Source organism: Protopterus annectens, chromosome 2.part1 (assembly GCF_019279795.1).
Source record: "Protopterus annectens isolate FY-2018-M chromosome 2.part1, PAN1.0, whole genome shotgun sequence".
NCBI classification, from domain to species: Eukaryota; Metazoa; Chordata; order Ceratodontiformes; family Protopteridae; genus Protopterus; species Protopterus annectens.
This window is the reverse complement of record NC_056729.1, coordinates 355,666,507-355,684,555: the sequence shown is the minus strand read 5'-3', so window position 1 is coordinate 355,684,555 and position 18,049 is coordinate 355,666,507. Positions and strand designations below refer to the sequence as shown.

General features: G+C 43.4%; 1 protein-coding gene across 4 annotated transcripts in view; it reads left to right on the top strand.

The window, feature by feature from the left end:
• LAP3 (leucine aminopeptidase 3) overlaps nt 1–18,049 on the top strand; it is a 528,883-nt gene that overhangs the window by 76,378 nt on the left and 434,456 nt on the right. Inside the window, exon 1 of one of the 4 annotated variants that reach the window (XM_044062188.1) lies at nt 13,961–13,999. The exons of the other annotated variants lie outside the window; for them this stretch is intronic. Within the exon in view, the coding sequence (XP_043918123.1) occupies nt 13,976–13,999 (24 nt within the window). The 5' untranslated portion in view covers nt 13,961–13,975. Of the gene's footprint in view, nt 1–13,960; nt 14,000–18,049 lie in introns of those variants that run through there. 4 annotated transcript variants of the gene reach the window in all.

Below are 18,049 nucleotides of genomic sequence, written 5' to 3'. Positions count from 1 at the left end.
TGGAGTTCTGCTGTGGTGACCCCTAACCGGGAAAAGCCGAAAGACTAAGACTGAAGTGCAGGAAATACTGCCTGCAAATTAGATGGAAGATTATATCATTCTGTGGCATTAGACCTCCATCAACTATTTGATGCCAAAATTGCAAACTATTAGGCTTTCTTTGCCAATACCAAAATAACACACAAGTTTAAAATTTTGTTTTGTTCCTTATAATTACCAAATCATTGAAATTTAGGGATTAATCAATCATGGTTATTATGTCTCTTTTATGTCCTTGGAGCAGTGCGTATTTCAATCCCCCCTGCTAAAAAAAAAAAAAAAAAAACCCTGATTGGCTTGTGTCATAGCTTTCACTGTGGCTCGTCATTTAACCATCTCTAGCCTTAAAAAATCAAGATAGGCAACACTTTGGTAACATGAATAGAACAGTTATAATCTAGAGAGAAGCAGTGTGTAAGAAAATACCACTATTGTTGGTGAGTCGTGATTCAGAGAAAGCATTCAGCTAAGTCATCTGGAATTTTCTAAGTAGGGTAATGTTAGCATTTGCATTTCTTGGTAAAATAGTAGGGTAGGTGGCAAGACTAGCTGTGCTTTGACAGAGGAACCAGACAGGGGGTGTCTTCTTTCACTGTTGTTTGCTTTATATTTAGAGCCATTGGCAAGGAAAATACAGGATTCACAACTCCAAGGCTAACAACTGGTGCAGTATTCAAAAGCTTTACTTGCAGATTATATTATTTTGAACTTCATAACTCCACAAAAGAACACTTCAGGGGGTTACTGAGCATTTTGACAGTTTTACATCTTCTGGGGATATGGTATGGTCTCTGGTGCAGCAGGTAGCGCACTTGCCTTTGGTGCAGAAGCATGCTGGATCTATTCCCCCACCAGGTAGTTGGATTACTGATGCTGCATTGTAGCTGAAGGGGATTGATGCAGTTCTGAACGTGTTGTCCTTTAGAGGAGTGTTAAACCAAGGTCTTGTCTACTTGTGTTGGTGGTAGCTCAGTTGGATGTAAAAGACCCAATGGCACCTATCAAAGGGAGTTGGGGAAATTCCCCAATACCCTGACCAAGTTTCCCTTAGTAGTACAAGGGTCTACAATGAAAAGAGGCTGCTAATCTATTGGGGTTAATCCTGTAAACCAAGGCAAATAGCCTTTCATTTATCTTCATTTTTTTTTTGTTTATAGTGGTAGACAATGTACTCACGTATGAATTAGTTCAGCAATATCCATACTTATGGGGGCATGGTAAGATGAAGTATATAGGTGTACAGATTAAAAAAAAGATAATGTTATGGCAGTTAAGGATAAGTGGGAAGAAATCAAACGGACTGTGATATAAAAATTTTTGAAACTGGAAGCTGTTGGTAATAGTAAGATACCAACAATGAAAATGTTTAGTCCCCCCTTAGTCTTGTATACAGATTAGATGTGTTTTTATTAACCAGAGGAGTAATCGTGGATGGTAAATAGTTAAGGGGGAAAAGGGCAACACGTAAGGTGATTTTCTTCATAAAACAAGGTGCTTTAGGGTTATCCAGTTTAAGGGGTACTTTATGGTTACGCAGTTAAGACTCTTATATGTAGCTCAAGCAGAAGATTATAAATCCAAGTGGAAAAAGATATGATGAAAGTGGGACTGAGATTTTGGATGAAATACCCTTAAGGAGAACAACAGCATCTGTATAAAAATATTAAATTCATAAAGATACAGAATCTGTCTTAAGAACTAAGTCAACTCGAGCATGGCGAAAGGAGGTTTTACCAGGGGTTGGGGGTTAGCGTAACTGTTGGGTTGTTTATCTTACAGACACAATGTACAGGGTTTGATTGTCACCTTTGGGGATAACATCTCTAGGCTTAAACTGGCCGTCTAGTGTTGTTAGCCTAGTAATCATCTCTGAAACAATGGGATATATGCAAGTAGTGATGTAGAAAATTGGCAAGGGTGGATTTGAATTTACTGGAGTAAATTGGCAAGGGAACCAGTGTATTGGGATCAAATAACTCTTCATGGAAATGTAATAGAGGAATGAGGTTAAACAGAGGTTTGGACTTCAAATTAGTGACTACCTTCCCTATCGGGGATTGATTAGTTCTTCAAAGGAATAGTAGATCAAATAAGGTTGGATCTTTCATGGCACAAAAGGCTAGACATTGATTGCCACAGAGGAGTCTGTAAGAGATTGAACACAGAGAAAGGGATGCCATATTCTCCTGATAATGAAGATTTTTGAGGTTGTTGATCTTTTCAGTTATAATAGGTCTGTCAAGTTGTGTGTTATATTTAGATAATTACATGTCAAAAGGTGCATTATATTCAGTAATGGGCATGGTAAGATATGAAGGGGAATTAAGACTTCTTTGAATCTAGTGAAGGCACCTTTGGAAATGAGGTGGTCCAGATGAAAGGCTTTCTGAAGTACTGTAGAGACATGATGATCAATATCCCTTAAACCCCTCCACTTGGACACTTTTGTATCACCTATACGGTAAGTGAAATGGTGTTGGTTGCCAGAATGAACTATGCTACATTTTTTTTTACATTTAATTTGAGACCATTGACGTAGACTAATTTTTAATATGGTCTAAGCTGTGACGGAGCAACTCTGAGTCAGTTGAAGATTGCATATCAGCACCCATCTGCAAACTTAGTTGACCATAGGCCAGAAGTGCTGGCCTGAAGGTCTGAGAGCATATGCCAAATTGGAGAGGGACCAAAACTGAGCCCGGTACACCACTGGTAACTGTTTTGCTCTCAGAAATGAAGTCTGCTACTCTAATCATATGGGTTCTGACAGACAGCCAGTTAACTATCCATCACACAAAAAGGAATTAGTAAGGTGTATAAATATTATACAGTAGGTACAAGAATCAGTCAGAAATTATTGAGGAAAAGATAATGGAAAGAGAGTTTACAAAGGAACAAGTATCTGCTTTATCCAAAAGTTAAGAGCACCTCCACTGAAGAATGGTTCTTAACGGTTAAGGATTGTCCTTCTCAAAGCTCTGGGGTCTGCATTCCAGGCATCAGTGTTTTTATGTTCCTTACATTTTTGAAAAAATATATATACATGAGGAATCTATGGAATGAAAATATCCTTGTGTTAAGATTGATGACTTATGCTGGTCTCATAGTACATTGTGAGAGACAAAACACCACAGCCCCAGCTTAGCAATGCGCCTAGTAAATGCCATCCAACTGTTTCTAGACCAAGACTGAATCTCAAAGACACTGATCTTGGTTACTTATTTTACAGAGTTGTGCAATGGCTAATCAGATTACCAGTAGTAGTTAAGGCAACAAATTGAGAAGGAGGTAGATCCTTCATACATGGGTTTGATTCCTCTAACTTCCATTTGCCTACCATGTAATTCTGAGAAGTTCCTTTACCCTTCCACTAAGTCCCTACTCATCCTGGCTCTGACTTCCCTTTTTGCAGTTTTCTTCCTGTTGTACTTCACACTTCATGGTAGCACTTGAGTAGTTGTTTTTATTCTTAACTACTGCTTTTTAGTAAGGGTTTTTATTACATTCAGCTTGTCAGCTGTATGTACAAAACTATTCACATACAAGTTATGCAATCATTATTCCAAGTGGTTGCCCTTTTATAGCATCACAGTGTTTTTCTTTCTGCAGTATTTGACGGATATTAACACTTTACCCTTTACACAATTGGGTGCAGCCCAAAACTGGTTTATCACCCCTATTGTATACTGTACAGTACATATTAATTTTCGTATTACATGTCACTAACTCTGCATTATGTTTACACTGTGTCAGGGGTGTAACAGCTAATGCACTCGCCCAGGCTGCAGAAGGCTATTATTTCTATTCCTGCACCAGATAGCTGGATTGCTGACACTTCAGTACAAGCACAATAGGGATGCTGCAGTCCTGAATGTACCATCCTTCTAATAAGATATTAAACCATTGTCCCACCTGTTTGAGTTGGTGGTAGCACTTAAGGAATAGAGTAGGAGAAGTTTCCCAGTTATCTGGCCAGAGTTTGTTTGTAGCACAAGTGCCATCTCAGGTCTCTGCTGAAGAGGCCATTGCCCAATGGGATTAACCCATCCAAAAAATGATGGCTAGATAGATAGATGCATAAAAAATACCTATCCAGCTGAAAAAAACTTTTTTTTTTCTCATTGTTTCTTTGACATCATTCCGGCTTTTTTCTTTATATGCCCTACCCACTTTCTTCTTTGACCTTCCTCCTCACTCTTACTGACTACATCCAAGAGCAGTTCCCCTACTTGAATCACACCTCCCCTTATGGAACATCATAGAACTCCCCCCAACCCAGGATGGGCACACCCATACCTCCCTGCCTCTTTCATTCACCCAGGCCACTTGGGCTATAGTCAAGGCTTATCCTTGTACCACACCAGAATGGCTCCTGCATAGATATTTGTGTACCAAAAGTAGTTGATAACACACTCAATCACAGATCCAGCATTTATTAAGTAGGATTTTGTTTAATTTTTTTGCAGGGGGTATTTAATGAGTTGGCAGAAATTCTTTAGAGAGCAGTTTTACAAAAATGAAGTATAGATAGTTGTAACTAAGGAATGATTCACTTGAGGCAAGATACAGGATCTGAACTGCCTAGCAAGGACTTAAGTTTAATGTTGTTAGCTGCCAAAAATGCAGTTACAAGAAAGTTAAGCCAAAATTTATTGTCAATGTAAAGGAAGCTTTGGCTATGTAAAGGAGATTAAAAAAACTGGAGGTGGCATCTTTAGAAAAGGGGAGTAGCAAATTTTATAGAAATAAAAGTGGAATTTGTGGGAACAATAAATGCATAATGTTCAGAAGATGGAGTGAGGTTTAAGGGAAGGTTGGATTTGAACTTAATGTAATGTTGAAACAAATGAAAATCCAGGAGTAGAACAGAAAAGAAAATTAAATTGCAATAAGTTTTCATTGTTAATGTATGTAAATCCATGTTGCTCCTTAAAATGTGATGATTTGATAAAGATATTTAAAAAAAGTTTATGCAGGATTCTATCACGAGGAATAGTGTTAAATGGTTTAACCAGATAGTGCTTTATGTAAGCTGCATGGAACAGTAAACCTTCAGCCTGGGCAGCAGTTGTACACTCAAAAGTATGAAGTTAAGCATGCAAGATCTACATCTGACAAACCTATATTGGTTCGGTCATGGAAAAGGAAAGGCATCCTCCATGAATCGGGGACACAGCTATTTTTAATGCATTATCAAGAAAGCCAGTTTTGATTAGACCAAATATACTTCCTAATATGTCACCTGATTCTAATGTGGGGCAGAAGTAATCATTTTTATATACTGTTGTGTTGTTTGTGCTTCAGGAAGAAGGGTGGTTGGTATTCCCCTTTGTAGCCTATTACTTGTTCTAAATATGTATGCCAGCATTACCTGTATTGCTTGGCCCTGATATGGTGATACCATTTTGTTCTAACACATTCTTGTTCTTTAGCCTTCATTTTTCAGCTATGATTGTAAAATGTGTTGTTGTTGTTGTTGTTATAGTAACCTTTCTTGGTAGCAGCTTTTACCTCAAACAATGCTTTGCTTTTTTGATTGTTTTTGTGGCGTCCTTCCTCTGGGCCAGTAATCAAGGAGCCTCAATCCTCACCACTCACACTGGTGGAAAACATTCACTTAGAATAAAAATAGATACACAGTATTTTCAAATGCAGCAATCTGCACCAAGTACACTTTGCCTCAAGAGCACACAGGGAGCACACTCCAGACCTGGGGCTGGATTTTCCTCTCCAGGCCCCAAGTAAGACTTGAACCTTTTTCTCTGCAGAAGCCAGTGGTCTGTCCTGTTCCAAGTAGCTGACACACACACTGAGATTTGATTTTTACACACACATACACACACACACACGCCTAGGAAAGGCTGGCACAGATTTGCCAACTATGCATCCTCTGCCCAGACTATATGGTAGATTCACTGGCACCAGCCAGCAAATTTAAGGCTCTTACCAGGGTACCCAATTACTCTTAGTAAAATTAGTAATTATACAAATGGTAATGCTTGACCACGTGGCAGGACTTTCAGGGGTATGAAGCCTACAGTGCCACAAAATAAATGTAATTTTCTCAAAGGTTAAACTATTTTCTAAAAGGACCAGGTACAGTGAAAGGTGTGTATATGTGTATGTATATGTGTGTGTGTGTATGTGTATATATATATATATATATATATATATATGTGTGTATGTGTGTATGTATATATATATATATATATATATGTGTGTGTGTGTGTATATATATATATATATATATATATATATATATATATGTGTGTGTATATATATATATATATATATATATATATATAATAAATACTACAGTAGGAAACAAGAAAATACTGACTACCTTATTTACAATAAACACCAGAGTTTCAATTTACAGGAAATATAAAAAATAACACAGATGTAAAGTCTCTGAAAGATAAAGCAAAACAATACTTTTAACTAATCTCACTATTTTCCTGACTGAAGAACTACAATTCACTGGTTACTTACTAAAGCTAGGCAAGATGAAGTGGATGAGTGTGTTGAGTCAGTGCCAGTAACAAAGTGCTGTGTGTCAGTATCACTGCTGCCACTAATATTTCAAATAATTTCAGTGCCGGCTATAGAATGACATTGCACCTGATTACCTGATTCTGTGCTTCCCACATAAGCCCCCCCCCCCCCCAACTAGAAGCTGAACCAGAATCTAGAAAAGGAGTGTCACAATACACACCTAGAGCTTTACTAGGGCATCTGGAGACTGTAAAACAATTCCAGTGCTTTTCATCCTTCTTGTAGAGACTAACCAGCCATTCTCTGGCACCCCAGGGTAGCAATTAGTTCACCACTAAAGACAAATAAGGGCAGGATCCCAGACCAGACATTGCATTTTTGGCTGCATTCAGGCCTGTGAGATAAAATCTTTAGGCCTAAACCAAGTAATTTAATTTCAAACTATTTTTCTTGGGGTAAGCTGGGCTGAGCTTAACCCCTTCCCTTGCAGCATCTTCTGTTAACATATATACATTCCTGACTTAGAGCAGCACAGTCTGATATAAATGTACATTTCTTTTCTGTCCCACATGACCCACTATTGATACATTTTTAACACAAGCAGCTTTTCAAATGCAGTTTTACAAATCAGTTTGATATACAGATGACATAAAATTTGATGTTATGTGGTCCAATCTCGCCTACATTCTTACTCACAGGTACTCTGCTCCGACTCGGCCAACTTTAGATCTCATTTGCCGCTCGTGTAGCTAGGAAGTCTCTAATTGGCTGTGGCTAAGTAACTCATTAAAACTGCTCCATAGCCCCAGATCTCATTTGCCGCTCGTGTAGCGAGGTTTTTCTCTCAGAAAATTGTGGGTTTTTTTTTTCAAACAAAAGCTATTTTAATAGCTATTTTTCCTTCTTCGTTGTTCTGAAATTGTTGAGAGAGTATTTTTTGGGTATCCCTTCTGTTCTGGCAGGTTAGGCCCGTTTAAATTAGAGGACCCTAGTCCTCCTTATTTATGTAAAATTTATTTCTGATTCTTTTCTGTGTAGAGAGTAGTTTTTTTCCTGCTGTTTTAGAGTGACTGTAGACTCCCAAAGAACCGTTTGATTTAGAGATTCTTTGGCTGTTTCTTGTGACAGAAGTTTCCCGCCTTGCTGTTTTTTTCCAGGTTTCTGTGGCTTGTGTGTTTTTTTTGGTGTACCAATCTCGGTTAAGATGTCTAAACCTTCGGGGTTTAAGAAATGTTCCAAATGTAACTACAAGATGTCCATTACTGATGGACATTCAGTTTGTGTATACTGCCTAGGGGCAATTCATTTACAAGAGTCCTGTAGTTTTTGCCACGCCTTTAGTCCGATGGTGTTACAGGAAAGGAAAAACAAACTTATACTGAAGGGTCTCCTAAAACCTTCTTTTGAGGAGTCTTTAGACTCTTCCTCGAGTACTCAGTCTAAGGCTTCTAAGGCGAAGAAGAGATCTCCGGCTCCATCTGTCTCCACGGAGCCCCCCGGAGAAGACTTCTGAATTGGATGCTACCCCCTCGGCTCCTCTGTCCTTGGGGCCGCAGGCAGTATCTGTTGTGCTGGAATCGACCTCTGCTCCAATTCTATTGGAACCCATTCGTAGCCGGTCACCCAGTGTTAGGCATGGGTCTCCAGACAGGAGATCCCAATCTCCACCGCTTTCCTCCAAATCCTCCAGGCTGTCTGATTTGGATGTAGATAGGGTGGTTCAGAGGCTCCTGCAGTCGCCGGTGTTAGCAAAATTATTTTCGGCTCCGACCCAGTCGGCTCCGGAGCCTGTCCCGATGCTTGTACCGATGGTTCCTTCTCCGAGCTCTTCCATGTATTCGGAGCCAGAGTGCTCCACTCCAAGTGATGTTCTTGTGCCGGCTCTGATACCCCTCAAGGGTTTATCGGTGCCGACGTCGGCTCCAACTATGTCGGCTCCGGCCTCTGATTTCGGAACTCTGGTTTCCTCTGTCAGGGTCGTGGGGGATACTTCGGGATGCCTGTCTGTCCCGAGCCTCCCTCTCGGCGCTTCGGCTCGGGGAACCCCGACTCTGGTCGTGGCCTCTGAGGCCAGTTGGTCCTCTGATTCGGGGGGACCCGCCTTCTAGGCCATGAGGAGCACACTGGCCAGATCTTCAGTTACATCACCCGGATCAGTCATTCTGTCCTCTTCTACCCCGGCTAGAGCCTCTGATGTCCCCCTGTCAGTAGATGGAGCCCAAAGGTCTGGGGATACCCCCATGAGCGGTCCCCAACTTTCTGAGGGCCCCTCTGAGTCTGTGCCTGAGGAGCCCCCAAGAAAGAAGTTGTGCAAGAGGAAGCACATAGACTCCCAGGACGAGTCTCTCACTTCTGATACCGACCTCGAGGAGTGTCCCAAGTCATCCTCAGATGACGTCTCTTTCTCCAACATCCTGGAGATTTTGAGGCAGAGAGGCGACTGGCTGTCCAAGACCCCCTCTGAGGAGGAGTCTGTATTCCTCAAGGCATTTGGTGCTCAACCCTCCTCCTCCTGGGTGTCTCCACCCTTCGAGCTCCTGGATTTAATTTGTCGAAGGGCGTGGGAGAATCCTGATTCCGTGGAACCAGTACCCAGACGACCTAATAAGTTTCTTTCAGCTCCCCCGGGGAACGAGTTCCTGTCTAAAGGGGTTTCTGTAGATGCCATGGTGGTGGCGGCGGCCACTCAGCTGGAAGTAGCAGAGTCTTCTTCCTCTGTCTATCCTCCTAACAAGGAGTCCAGGAGTATGGACCGGTATGGGAAGCGTACCCTTTCATCAGTGACCTTTACCCTACGGTCGCTGAATTACCTTTGTCATTTTACTCTGCTCCAGAGAGGTCCCCTTAAGGAGTTAAGAGATACTCTAACGGGCAACGTACCTGAGGCGTTAGCGCAGACTGTTAACGCCCAGTTGTCTACCCTTGGTTCGATTGTCAACTCGTCCATGAGGCTCGTATCTTACGCAGCCGAAGGAGTGAGTAGGGCAGCTAGCTCAGGAGTAGCCCTCAGGAGGCAAGCCTGGATGCACCTGTCACTTCGCGGAGGCCTTCAAGTCTTCCTTCACTGACTCCCCCTTTGATGGGCCCTCACTCTTCGGGACCAAAGTGAAAGACACCCTCACCAGATGAGAGCAAGAGGGGAAAGACCCTGTCTGCCATAGGGGTCCGTTTTTCCCTCCCTTCGAGGCCTTATCCCAAGGCTCAGAGAGGAGGGAAGATGTTCAAAAAATCACAGAAGTCTTTCCCTGCAGCTCAAGGTGAGTCCCCCTCCAGAGGCAGAGGAGGGGGAGGCTATTCTGGAAGACATCGTCCCAGGGGCAGAGGAGGCCCCCGCAACTCGGGAGGCTGTGATTCCTTTCACGGGTCTTCCTACCATCGTTCCTGATGTGTTGCCTGACTGCGCTATTCCGGAGCCAGTCGGGGGGCCACAGTTCGTTGTACCCGGAAGCCTGGAGGAGCATCACCCAGGATCGATGGGTGCTTCGAATAGTTACCGGAGGTTATACCATCCCCTTTTTATCAGAGCCCCTCTAGTCAAGAGAATCCCAGACGTTCCACCCAGTCAAAGGGATCAAGCAGCACTAGAAATCTCAAAGCTGCTCGAAAAAGGAGTCATCCAACCTGTCCCCTCAGACCAAATCAGATTAGGGACTTACGCAAGACTCTTTTTGGTGCCAAAAAGAACAGGGGACCCGAGACCCATTCTGGATCTCAGTCGACTGAATCACGACTTTCTGAAGTCCATGTTCCGAATGGTCACCCTCCAGTCCATTTTTCCGTTGCTGGGAAAAGAAGCACGGATGTGTTCCATCGACCTCAAGGATGCTTACTACCACATCAAAATGAACAGGGCATCCAGGAGTCACTTACGCTTCCGGCTGGGAGCCGGTCATTTCCAGTTTCATGCCCTGCCCTTTGGTCTCACCACAGCCCCCAGGGTGTTCACCAAGTGTTTGGCGGTGGTGACGGTGCACCTCTGACGTCAAGGATTCCAAGTGTTTCCATACCTGGACAACTGGCTCCTCACCGCCCCCAGCAGGCATCTTCTCATTTGAGCCAGGGAAGCTACCATTACCCTCTGTCAATGACTAGGAATTACCTTGAACTGGGGAAAGTCTGCCTTGCTGCCTTCACAGCGTATCACATTTATAGGTGCAGAGCTAGACACCGTTCGAATGCGGGCGTTCCCCCCAAGAAAGGATAGGAGTGTTGCGTCAGGTTCACGCATTGTTACCCCTCAAGAAAGTTCAGGCCAGATGGGTTCTCCAGCTCCTGGGATCCATGGCAGCCACCATCATGTTGGTGCCTCTAGCCAGATTACATATGAGGCTTCTGCAGTGGCTTCTCTTTGCCCAATGGTCCTTTCAGGAATTTCCCCTTTCCCACTTGATCCTTCTCACGGATCGGTACAAACCAGACCTCCGTTGGTGGCTATGCTCCACCAATCTGGACGAGAGAAAACCGTTTGTTCCTATGTCACCTGTTGCCACGGTGACCACGGATGCCTCCCAGATGGGGTAGGGGGCATTATCTTGGCAGGACGGTCCAAGGCATGTGGAAAGATCACGAGGTACATCTGCACATCACTGTTTTAGAGATGAGAGCGGTGTTACTGGCGTTGCGAGCACTTCAGAGCTCTCTTCCTCTGGGAACGATTGCAATTCACTCAGACGATATGTCCGTTGTGTGGTACCTGAACAAGCAAGGGGGAACCAGATCTTATCCCCTGTGCAGAGAGGCCATGCGAGTGTGGCAGTGGGCAGTGTCTTCCCAACGGTTTCTAGTGGCAGCGCACATTCCAGGGAAGGACAGTGTGATAGCAGACAGGCTGAGCAGAGCTATTCTGATGCCTTACGAGTGGTCCCTGAACCGCCGGGTTCCGGAACAGATTTTCAACAGTTGGGGTCAGCCTTGCTGCGATCTTTTTGCCAATCCCTCATTGCCAAGTGCAGCAACTACTTCACATTGATCCCCCCCACAGGGGGAGTCACCCAGGGATGCTCTAGTCCACGATTGGCCCCCCGGTCTGCTATATGCTTTCCCTCCATTTCCTCTGTTACCAAGAGTGATTCAGAAAGCCATATCCTTGGGAAGCAAGATGATTCTAATTGCCCCACACTGACCTCGCCAAGTTTGGTTCTCCTTTCTTCATCAGTACGCAGTGGACAGTCCTTGGATTCTGGACCCAGTACCAGACTTACTGACACGCATGTCGGGACAGTTCCATCCCTCCCTGTGGACCCTCAGGTTGACAGCCTGGCTACTCCACTTCCATCGTTAGTCAGGCTTTTCATCATTTTTCACCTGAGGTAGTGCACATTTTATCCGCTTCTCCTCTTCTCATAAGTCTTCCACCAGGAAGATTTATTCCAGCAAGTGGAAAAGATTTTCTATTTGAGCTCAGGCCCAGGGACTGGACCCTTACACAGCCCCAATTCCTGCTGTTTTGGATTTCTTATCCATGCTCGTTTGGCAGGGTTCTGCTCCTGCTACCATTAAGGTTCAGCTGGCTGCCATTTCCAATTTTCATACCTCGTACGAGCCCCCTCTTATGGCCCATAAACGCTGTAAGGCCTTTTTGAAGGGCACCTTGTTACTCCGGCCTCCTGTGTCAGAACCTATCATGCCATGGGACCTAAACTTTGTTTTGAAAGCCCTGACTTCCCCCACCTTTCGAACCAGCTGCCACCTGTGAGTTAATGTTTGTCTTGGAAGACTGCCTTCTTAATAGCTATTACACAGACTGGTGTCGGAGATTCAAGCTCTGTCCATCAAATCCCCATATTTAATCTTTCATAAGGACAGGGTTTCCTTGAGACCTAATCCATCCTTCCTTCCTAAAGTAACTTCTACTGTTAATCTCAATCAGTCTATTGAGTTGCCAGTTTTCTTTCCTCAATTTTCTAACAAGGCAGAGTTTAAATTTCATCAGTTAGATGTTCACAGGCAATTACGATTCTGCTTACACAGGACAAAACAACTATGGAAGTCTGACCAACTTTTTTGTGTCTTTTTCAGAAAGTAGAGCAGGTTCCCCTATTTCTAAGATTACAATTTCCAGATGGATTTCAGATTGTATTTTATCTATTCGTCAGCAGGCAGAGATCTACTGTTCCCAGTCAAGGCTCACTCTACCAGGGCTGTTTCTGCGTCAAGTGGCTTACCATACCAGACTATCCTTGGATGATATTTCTACTGCGGCCACGTGGGCTTCTCCACACACCTTTATTACTCATTACAAACTAGATGGGCTTCTAGGGGCCGGGCTTCCTTTGGTTCCACAGTTCTCCAGAGTATCTTCCTTTGAGCCTCCCAGGATAGAGGTGCTGGGGACGCTGTCCCGCGAGTAAGAATGTAGGCGAGATTGGACCACATAACATCAAGAAGTTATGTAATCACCATAACGTTCGATGTATGTGGTCCATCTCGCCTCACATTCTTACATACCCTCCCACCTGCCCCCTTCTTGGAGGATCTGGAGGCGATAATTGGTCTTGAGTACCCTTCAATGTTAGTTGTTTTTTCTTCACTACCCTGGATAGTGTTCTACCTTCCTGGATTGTGGTTGTGCATGAGGTGTGACTGTGGATTGCTGCAAATTAGATCTGGGGCTATGGAGCAGTGCAACATGGGATACCTGTTTAGCTCAGCCAATTAGAGACTTTGTGCTAGAAAATAAAAAGTTGTCCGAGTCGGAGCCGCTACTCTGCTCCGAACCCGTGAGTAAGAATGTGAGGCGAGATGGACCACATACATTGAACGTTATGGTGAGTACATAACTTCTTGTTATTTGGCATAGCTGGCACTACCTCACATCATCACAGTTTTAATAAGTTATTTTTGGATGGAATGGACATTAACTTTGATCTTTTGTTTTGGGTCATATTTGAAAACTTTATACATTCTTTTTTTTTCCCGTTTGGTTTCAATAATTGTTGATTTTGTAAGTATACCCTTTGTATTTTTATAGTAGAAATTTCCACTGTATTTATGCCTCATGGAGATTAATTTATCAGTGCAGTTATTTAACGTTGTAGGGGACCATGATTCACTATTAAGTTATGGTGATCCTAGCCATACCTCTCATTCATTCAAGAAATCTGGACAAAACCATAAATAAAAGTGGGACAAAGGCCCAAAAATAGAAACAGTTTTAACTATTGCTGTTACAAACTTAGAAAGTTGATAGAATAACAGGTTTTGCATTAACATTATTTTTTTGGAGGATATGAAGCTTGAAACTCAAATGTCTTTCATTATTTTCTAACTTTACTTTTTAATGATTTCCCACCATTTTGCAGAAAGCCACCATTTTATGAAAAGCAAACCAAAAATGAGACCAAAATATGGACATTCTGCGAAAATCTGTACAGCTGAAAGGTATGGTCCTAGCCTATAGTTCCAGTTGACTGACCCAAGGTGATTTCTGAGAGCTCCATAGATGCTGTTGGAAAAATCTATCAAGGTAGTACAATTTTATTAGGTTAGGTTTGTTATATTTGAGAACCTCATAGCATTGTGGTCAGAGCAAAAGGGGGGGGGGGTGGGACAATGTTTAGCTTCGCACAGCTTCCATGGAAGCTTTTCAGGAAGATATCTAGCAAGCTCTTCACCATTGCTGACATTTTACAAATTGCTAATAATTTTAAAGTTAATGAAGTCTTAGTTTTTGTGCCCAATTATTGGTTTAGACATAAGTCATTGGGGTGGAATAATGCAGGTCACCAAGTAGAAAGTATTTCCTGTGATAGGGATAGTTATACATTTGTCAAAATGTTGTTGCGTTCATGAGGTGGCATGAAAGGGATATGATGGCAAGTTGTAGGACTGTAGTTTCTGATGTTCATTATAACCTGGGTGTACTACATGCCCAGCATATTTTTGCATCCCATCTTTTGAAGGATTGACTAATCAGACTGAGTATACTACTTTGATCAGTGTGTCAGACTTTGTGGAAAGAGTTTTACTCTGACCTTCACCTTACTGCTATCTGCTGTATGCAGATTTTAGCTTGCAATGGCTGTTAAGCTGACCCTGTAGAAAAGAAAATCTATTCAGTACAGTTTTTCCTTTTGAAAAGAGATGCAACCCTTCCCTTGTAAGGTAGGTTTGGGCCCTTCACATCCCCCCTCCCCCATCCAGGGAGGCATTACATCACTGAGAAGGCACAGACCAAAGAGAGCGTAGCGTACGGGATTGGGAGTTAGCATAAAGCTAAGTTAAAACTGGTCCACATGGGCAGCTATCCTAGTACTTATGAACCTGTGAAGAGGGCTGGCATTTTCCCTTACACTGGTCTCATAGCTGCTTTTGTACCACCATGTCAAAGGTAAGGAAGGAAGGGTAAAAGTGCTAGAAAACAGAGCAATTTGAATTGTATGTTTTTCCTTAGTTTGAAAAAAACATACAAAGGTCTTGAGGTCTGTTCTAGACTTGAGCAGCCTCAACACATTCATCCTAAAAGAATATTCTCACTTGGGTGCACTTGCTTATTCAGCGGGGACTGGATATGTTGTTTAGCTCTTTTTTGATTATTTCTACATACAGATAGAAAGGCAGTTAAGATCTGTGCCTTTTCAGGTGAGAGCCAGGCATGATCAGTTTTATATCCTCACATTTGGTCTTCCATCAGCTCTGATGGTGGTTCAAAAATTGTGTCTCTTTACATAGAGAACGGATTCCTAGTAAGTACTTCAGATCCAGATTTGTCAGGCAGACAGTATCTGTTTTAAATATTTTGTTCCTTTTGAATTGCTGTGAGCTTTGCAAATTTTCCTGACTTTTATATTTTTTTCACCAGGATTTTGAGGAACATTTTAACTCTTAAGGCTCCAGGAAATTTTTTCTGTGGCTTACAGTCTCTGCTGTCACCTCTTCCACAGCCAGTATGTGTCTGAAGGCTCTGCACTTGATGTCAGCTGCTGCTGTGATGGTGCCTGTTGTTTGCAGGAGAAGTACTCCAGTAGAAACAGTAGTGAAGATATTGAGGGAGTTTAGGAAGCATGTTGCCTGGCAGTCTGTTGCTGCATGCCTTCTTTTGAGAAGATCGTTTTCCCCTGCATCTCCTGTAGCATCCCAAAACATAGATGCATCAGGCTTTGGGTGAGGGAAGGCACTTTGAAGGCCACACAGGGTTATTGTCCATGCAAGCATCCCTTTAGCACATCAGTAGCTTAGAAAAGAGAGTGATTTTTTTTGCCCATACAGGCTTTGCAAGATTTCTCTTGTAAGGCAATATTTCTGTTCAGTCATATAATATGGAGGTGGTTTGATACATCAGCAACCAAGAAGGGACCTGTTCTTATACCCTGTGCAGAGAAGCCATGAGATTGCAGGAGTGGGCCTTCAAGGACAGTCACTTCCATCTGCAGTGCATATTCCTGCCTGAAGAAGGCAGTTGTTAAGCCAGCAGACTTTGCTACAACATACTCATACCACAGGAGTGGTCTTGAGTCCTTTCATGGCAAGAAACTTTTCTTTTGAAAGGTCCTTGAGAATCCTGTAGCAAAATTTCAGGAAATGGGTCACCCAATTTATTATTTTTGCCTTCCTTGGTAACACCAGGTACTACAAGTAGTTTCACTGATCCTACCCTTGAACAGCAGGACTTGAGATATTTCATGTTGCAGAAGTTTTACCTGGACATACCTTTTCATTGGAGACTTTTGCTCACCCATTTGCAAGAATTCTTTTGCATTTCCATGCACTCAGACTAGTGACATGGCTGCTTTACTTCAGTTAGTTGCCAAGTTAGTTATTTTTCTGATGGTATGGTTTCCATTGTGACATCTTCATGGCACCCTTAAAGGTTTACACAGATAAATGGAGGAGATTTTCTCCGTGGACTGCTGCCTGCAGTGGAATCTTTTTTGCTATAGTGCCAGAGATCCTTCCCTGTCTTTCAGAAATTGATGATGCCATTAGAGTCCATCTAGCAGCCATTGCAAACTTAAAAGCTAGCCATGATACAAGTCCCTTCTGTTTCTCAAGTCTGTAAAGCCTTTCTGGGGGTACCTCTTTATAGAAATATCCAACCTGTGACCCAGGTTCACCTTGAAGTGTGTACTTCAGGCTGGAGAAGCTACTTTGAGTGTTCTACTGTGGCTGTGTTGAAGTACTTATCTTGGAAGTTCTTATTTCCAGTGGCAGCTATCTCTGCTAGAGGATTTTAAGTGGTCCTAAAGAAGAGGGCATCTTCGATGTTCATCGTGTTTCACTGTTGCAGTCATAACTGTAGGGTGTTCCTGCCGGCAGGCAGCCCGAGGTCGGCCAGAATCCCAAAGTCTGGGTCCGGCGTCAGCTGTACAAGCCAGTACCCTGACGTCAGTACGCTCTGGTACATAGCCCTCAGCCGACGCCATCTTCTCCAGTCTTTCTTGCCGTGCAGTGGAAAGCAGCTCGCAAGTCGTTGGTTGGCAATTTTCGAACAGCGTTTTTGGTTGTTGTCAGTCCGAAGTTCTTACTTCTCTTCTCAAAGCTAAGTACCCCGTTGGGGAATCTTTTTCTTGTTCCTCCGATGTCAGAAAAAGTTAATAATTGTATTACGTGGGAAACAAATACCTCATAAAGATTTCCACTCTTACTGTCTACCTTGCTTAGGCCCTGACCACGACGTTTCTTGTTGTCTGTTCTGTGCCGGGTTTAATTCTCGTACTATCAAACGCAGGTACGACTGGGCTCTGAATTACTTTGGCAGACGCTTCAATTATAGAATGTCGTCTGATGCTACCGGAATTCAAAAGAAGCGCAAAGACAAGGCCAGGCCTCCGAGGTCCAAACAGGACTCGTTGCAGCTGGAGCCAGCGTCCGGTTCGGCTGTCGTCAGTGAGGCGCTTTTGCAGCCCCTGTCGTCCGCCACTTCTGAACCGATGGCCGATACGGACTCCCATGGGGAGCCATCTAGGCCTTCTATTTTATCTGCTGCAGGACCTTCGGACGTCGCTCCCTCGGATGGGTCCGGAACCGCTGTGCAGGTACCTGCTTCTGAGGGGGTATTCAGGCCTACTCACATCACTATTTCAAAGGCAAAGACAAAGACTCCTGTTAAGTCCAAAGCTCCTGCTCATGCTACTTCTGAATCTACTCCCCGGACACAGAAGCAATTGTTAAGGATGGCTGAAGATTTGCTTACTATGATTAGGGGTTCTCACCCCCCCCCCCCCCGAGAAAAGGCCTCGACAGGATGTTCCTATGGATTCCTCTGACCAGGCTTCTATATCTTCTGTCTCTTCCTCTGATCAGGAATATTCTTTTCCTCCTTATGAGGATTCGGATGCTGAGGACTCCTTGCCCTCTGCCTCTCCGCCTGAAGATTTTTCTTTTGGGGAAACCTTACATGAGATGAGGGAACATTTTCATTGGGAAGGTCAGGATTATTCTGCTTCCAAGAAGAGGCTTGGAGAATTCCTTCTTCCTCAACATAGGCCTTTGGCTATCCCTCATGTTCTTGACATTGTGGATGATGCTTTTTCCGAGGCTAATTTGAATCCTGACTCCATGCCTCCTGCTCCCTCTA